The sequence below is a fragment of the Pteropus alecto genome, unplaced genomic scaffold, assembly GCF_000325575.1.
Source record: "Pteropus alecto unplaced genomic scaffold, ASM32557v1 scaffold338, whole genome shotgun sequence".
In the NCBI taxonomy this organism is placed as follows: domain Eukaryota; kingdom Metazoa; phylum Chordata; class Mammalia; order Chiroptera; family Pteropodidae; genus Pteropus; species Pteropus alecto.
Genome location: NW_006441995.1, coordinates 3,583,594 through 3,588,740, shown reverse-complemented (window position 1 = coordinate 3,588,740; position 5,147 = coordinate 3,583,594). Strand labels below are relative to the sequence as shown.

General features: G+C 37.3%; 1 protein-coding gene across 1 annotated transcript in view; it reads left to right on the top strand.

The window, feature by feature from the left end:
* Window positions 1-653: 653 nt before the first annotated feature.
* C6 (complement C6) overlaps window positions 654-5,147 on the top strand; it is a 48,143-nt gene continuing 43,649 nt past the window's right edge. The window contains 3 exon segments of the mRNA XM_006919512.1: window positions 654-796; window positions 2,338-2,494; window positions 3,734-3,878. Of these exon segments, the coding sequence (XP_006919574.1) occupies window positions 654-796; window positions 2,338-2,494; window positions 3,734-3,878 (445 nt within the window).

The window sequence follows — 5,147 nt, the reverse complement described above, 5'->3', positions numbered from 1 at the left end:
GAGGCTTGGGCTCTTACTTGTCATGTAACCTCAGCGTTAGTGCATCTCCTTCAGCCTCAGTTTCATCATCCATAAAAAGAGGAAGTTTAACCTTCTGGTTTCCAAGATCCATTCCAGCTCTAACTTCTATGACTCTAGATAGAGGTAATCAGACAGTGAGTTCTCTCTTTAGCAGGTTTCCAGGATATCAGGAAACTAAATAGAGCTTCCAGCAGAATGGTTCTGACATCCTCCCCAGTCCCTGAAAAGTATGAAAACCTAAAATGTACTTGACAGTCCTGACCACATAAAATGAGCAGTTGTTTTGAAAAGTATAAAGTTATATAAGAGTTCTCATTTTGGATTGAAATGGGTTACAAATATAATACTACACAGTTTGTCTTGTAGCCTATCACTAACAGTTCAGAGACACTCATAGTGGGGGTTGTAACCATGGAAATATCCGCCCTAAAAATCTTTAGAAATAGGATTTGTACTCATGAGCATGTGAATTTATAGGTGTAAACTTGCCAAAAAGGCAGGCAGGGAGATGCAGATGTTTTCTAAGATAATATCTGAGTCTGTAACTGAGAATGGTTTGTAAAGTTTTACCCCTAACAGGTGTTCGATGTGTATTATATCATTCTTCTTCAGGGCCTGGAGGCTCTCAAGGCATGGCCAGATACTTCATCTTGTATTTCATCCTGCTGAGTGCTCTAATTGATAAGAGCCAAGCTTGTTTCTGTGATCATTACCCATGGACTCAGTGGACGAGCTGCTCAAAAACCTGCAATTCTGGAACACAGAGCAGATGGAGGTGGGTGTGAGCTATGGAGCCTTTTGTGTGGCCAGGGAAACCTCAAGGACAGAGTTAGCAATGTCAAAAGTAGCACACGAAGCAATGGGAAAAAAACAATATATCTCAAAGTAAGAACTCAGGAATTTGGATGGAATTTGAGATCCTCTCCACATGAAGTTGAATGGAAGTCTAGTTTTGTTCTTTCCATAAAATTGACAAAATAAATTTAATTAATAATCTGTGCAATATTTCCAGTTGACTATTTACCTCACTTAGAATCACCACTCAAGTTTTTTTTTCAATCAGCATATAACTCTGCTTGCCTCCAGTTAGTGAGTTAATTACAGAGAATTTTCTATTCATTAAACTGAGTCTAACAGGACCTCAATTGAGCAGCACTGCTAGCTATTAGCTTGATTGTTGGCATGTACAAGAAGGCAAGAAAACTGTTGACTTGGTAACATTTAATAATTCAGTCTTTTCACCAATTCAAACTAATTGTCCCTCCACCCCTAAGTTTTTTTTGTTTGTTTATTTGTTTTTTAATCTGTTAGGTGTTTTCGTTTCATGGAGATGCTCACATGACTTGGGGGGGAAAATATATATTTACTGTGTTTTAACTATTATGACACTTTTTAGAAACCTATTTTAGAAAATGATTTTTGTGTATGTAGTGAGAGTCTCATTAAAAACACCAATTGACTTCTCCAGTAAATTGTCCACTAAGTATGTAAAAACAGATTTGTTTATAATATTCCTCTACTCAAGAGTCCCTAAATAGCTCTCTTACTGCCTACCAAATAAAATACAACAAAATATTTGGTTCCTCTCAGCCGTGTACTTCTCAAGCCCATCCCACAAGCTCCAGTGCCTCTAATCTTTACACGTTTCGTTCCCTCCACACGCCCTTCTTTTTGTTGCCTGGAGAATTCACATACATTTTTCAAGATGTATCTCTCATGTCACTTTCTCTTTGATTCCGTTCCACACCACTCTGATTCCATCTCAATTATTGTACTTATCACATTGTGTTGTCATCTTTTAAGCAATTTATAAGAACTTTCTCCTTTCCTTTCTCTCCCTTCCAGTCCCTTCCAGAAATTCCATCATGGGTCACCTTCATAGTGTGTGACCTACACAATCACACAGGACCCTACACTTAGAAGGGCTCCATGCTTGGCTTAATGCTCTACCATCACTGTCTTGAAATTCTTAACAATTTTATTTATTTATTTGTTTGTTTGTTTGTTTATTGGGAGTGACATTGATTAACAAAATCCAATAAGTTTCAAGTGTACAATTCAACAGTAAGTCATGTATATATTTCATTGCGTGTAAATAAGAGGCCCCCCTTTTCATTTCACACCGGGCCCCACAAATTATATACCTGGTCCTGAACTCCATTAGATTGTAAGAACTGCACATATGCCAACCTCCTTGATTTTCTATGAAAACCTTTTCTTTCATTCACTATAGCAAATGCTCAATGATATTTTCTTATAGGGCTGGAGCCACAGTGAATATACTCATTCTAAGCAGCTTTTTCTTCACTATTACAGACAAACAGTAATAGATAAGTACTATTTGGAGAACTCTTGTGACGAGCTTTGCACTAAGCAGGAGACCAGAGAATGTAATTGGCAAGCTTGTCCTATCAACTGCCTCCTGGGAGATTATGGACCGTGGTCAGACTGTGACCCCTGTGTTGAAAAACAGGTAGGTGACACATGTTCACGTTCAGGAAATCTAAATCACAATAAAAAGGCTTGGATTCCCTGAAAGGCTCAACAATCACAGAATTGCTGAATTTCTTCCATTTCTGAAAATAAACTTTCTCACCTTCCACTGAGGGAAAATTTCATCTAGCATTTGGGGCGAAGGGGAGGGGAGGGCTGGGAGTTCATTTTACATGTTTCACTGCCGTATGACCACGAAGAGGAAATTCTGCCCCAACTATTGGCATGGAAGCTGCCCAGCTCTGTGCTCTCTCAGAGCTCGGAAGCAAAAGCAGGTGCTAGAAAATGGAGATTTGAGTCCAAGGTTTAAAATCAGACAGAAATGAGGAGCACTGATCAGAAGCCTGACTCCTCGCCCTTCCTTTAATTTCCCTCTCCCCATGGGAAAGTCCCTCTTTTTGTTTATTGTTCCCAGCTGCAATATTTACCCACCTCAAGCTCTTTCCTGTAAGGACATTGCCCGTGTGAACTCCAGTTAGGGCAGGTGCTGAGCATTCACACGTTGGGGAAGAAAAAGAAACTCATTTGTGGAGCGAGCACACACTCTCTGAGGTAAACCGTTCCAGGGCCTTTACATACATGTCCTCATTCAAACTTCACGTTGCATTGTGGTTTTCTTTAGGAGTTAAGTAATTTGCCCAAGAATACACTACTAATGAATGTAGAGCTACATTTTGAACTCAAATTATTCTGGTGTCAAAGTCAGTATTTTTTAATCCTGTACTATTTCTACTCTTCCTTCTCTACTTTACTGCTGACCATTTAAAATCTTTTAAAGTGTAGAGGGTGTGTCAGCCTTGGTTTCTACGGTGACTTCCTTGTACAAAAAAATTCCCAAATCTTTCCACATTTATCACTCACTCATACTGTATATGTTTGAAATATAAAAGGGCTATTGTTTCTACTGGAAGAATCTGTATTCAGGAGACTCTCAGTAAATAGTTGTGTGTTTCATTTCTATTTAATTTGGAACCATATGATTTTAGAATTTGAAGTCTTAGAAATCTTTTTGCACTATTTCCTCATTTTGGGGAAACTGGGGCCCAGAGAGGTGATGAATTCCTTAAGGACACACAATAATGGAATTGGAAAAATCATTAATTTAGAAAACACCACTGTAGTAAATATCACTACTGTAATTTTTAAGCCCAGTTTTCTTAGATATGTTTTGGCTTTGACAGTACCAAAGAGTTACTCATCTTTCTCTCTTTGCTTTCAGTTTAAGGTTAGATCTATTTTGCGCCCCAGTCAGTTTGGAGGACAACCATGTACTGAGCCCCTGGTGACTTTTCAACCATGTATTCCAACTAAACTCTGCAACATTGAAGAGATTGACTGCAAGGATAAATTCCGCTGTGACACGGGTAATGTACTTACAGCCTCCACTAAAAACGACTTGACTAAACTAAAGTTATTCCAATTGACTCCAGTAAAAGCAGTAATAGAGAAGTCCTACCATATTTTAAACATGGGGAGATAGAGGTGTTATGCTACCAATTACCAAGCTATTCATGTGTGAAATTGCAGCTTTCAAGCTATAATCATCTTGACCATTTACCTGATTGATTTGCTCATCAAGTACTGGTTCTCAGGTCCCTAAACTGTTATAAAGAAGGAGGAAGAGAAGAGGGGGAGGAAAAGGAGGAGTAGGCTGACACCTTTTAAAATCAGCTATTAATAAGCACAAATCTATAATCCGAACAAGCAATTGAAAAGGAGCTACAGATTTAAAAGATGTTTTCAGTATAGTTTATTAAGATAAGAATATTAATATTAAGATATTATGTTAGGGGGATGGCAAGAGGTGATGTGACAAATTTTCTAGAGTGTCTATTGAATGGCTCCAAAAGTAATTCCAAAAGAATTTGAAAATGATTTAAATGAAGGCAACATTTCTTTCAAGTTCAATACTCATTCAGATTCAGAAATTCTGATATTTAAATTTCATTACATTATAATCGAATCTTTTTAAATTAAATTTATTAGGGTGACATTGTTTAATAAAATTATATAGGTTTCAAGTGTACAATTCAATAATACATCATGTGTATATTGCATTGTATCAAATCTTAAAAATACTACTTAATCTATGTATTATCTTGCTAATTAATGGTTCTCCAAGGGTCACTATGTTCAACAGTCTAGATCAGATTTCTGCAAACTTTTTCAGCAAAGGTCCAGATGGTAAATATTTTAGGTTTTGTGAGTCATGTGGTTTGTGTTGCAGGTACTCAATTCTGGTATCTTAGCCTCAAAGCTGCAATAGACAGTGTATCAGCAAATGAGCAGAGTCCTCTCAGAGTCCCTACGACTAAGTATATTATTTTAATATGTATCTTTGAGAATTACCCATCTGGCTTATCCCTATGCACTGGGCCAACTTCTCCCTCAAAGTACTAATTTTAAGCATAGATGACTAGAAAATTTGCGACTGGTTATAAACATAATATGTCATTGCAGTAACACAAATCAATTCAAGCAGATAGGAAATCATGTACAATTTATAAGTAATTTCATAGCTCCAGGTGTAAGTATATATGTATTATGTATATGTGCTGGCTAAATGCTGACTTCTGCAAATATTGTACTATCCAAACTACTTTTCACCTTTCCCATGCCTTCTTTGGTATAGT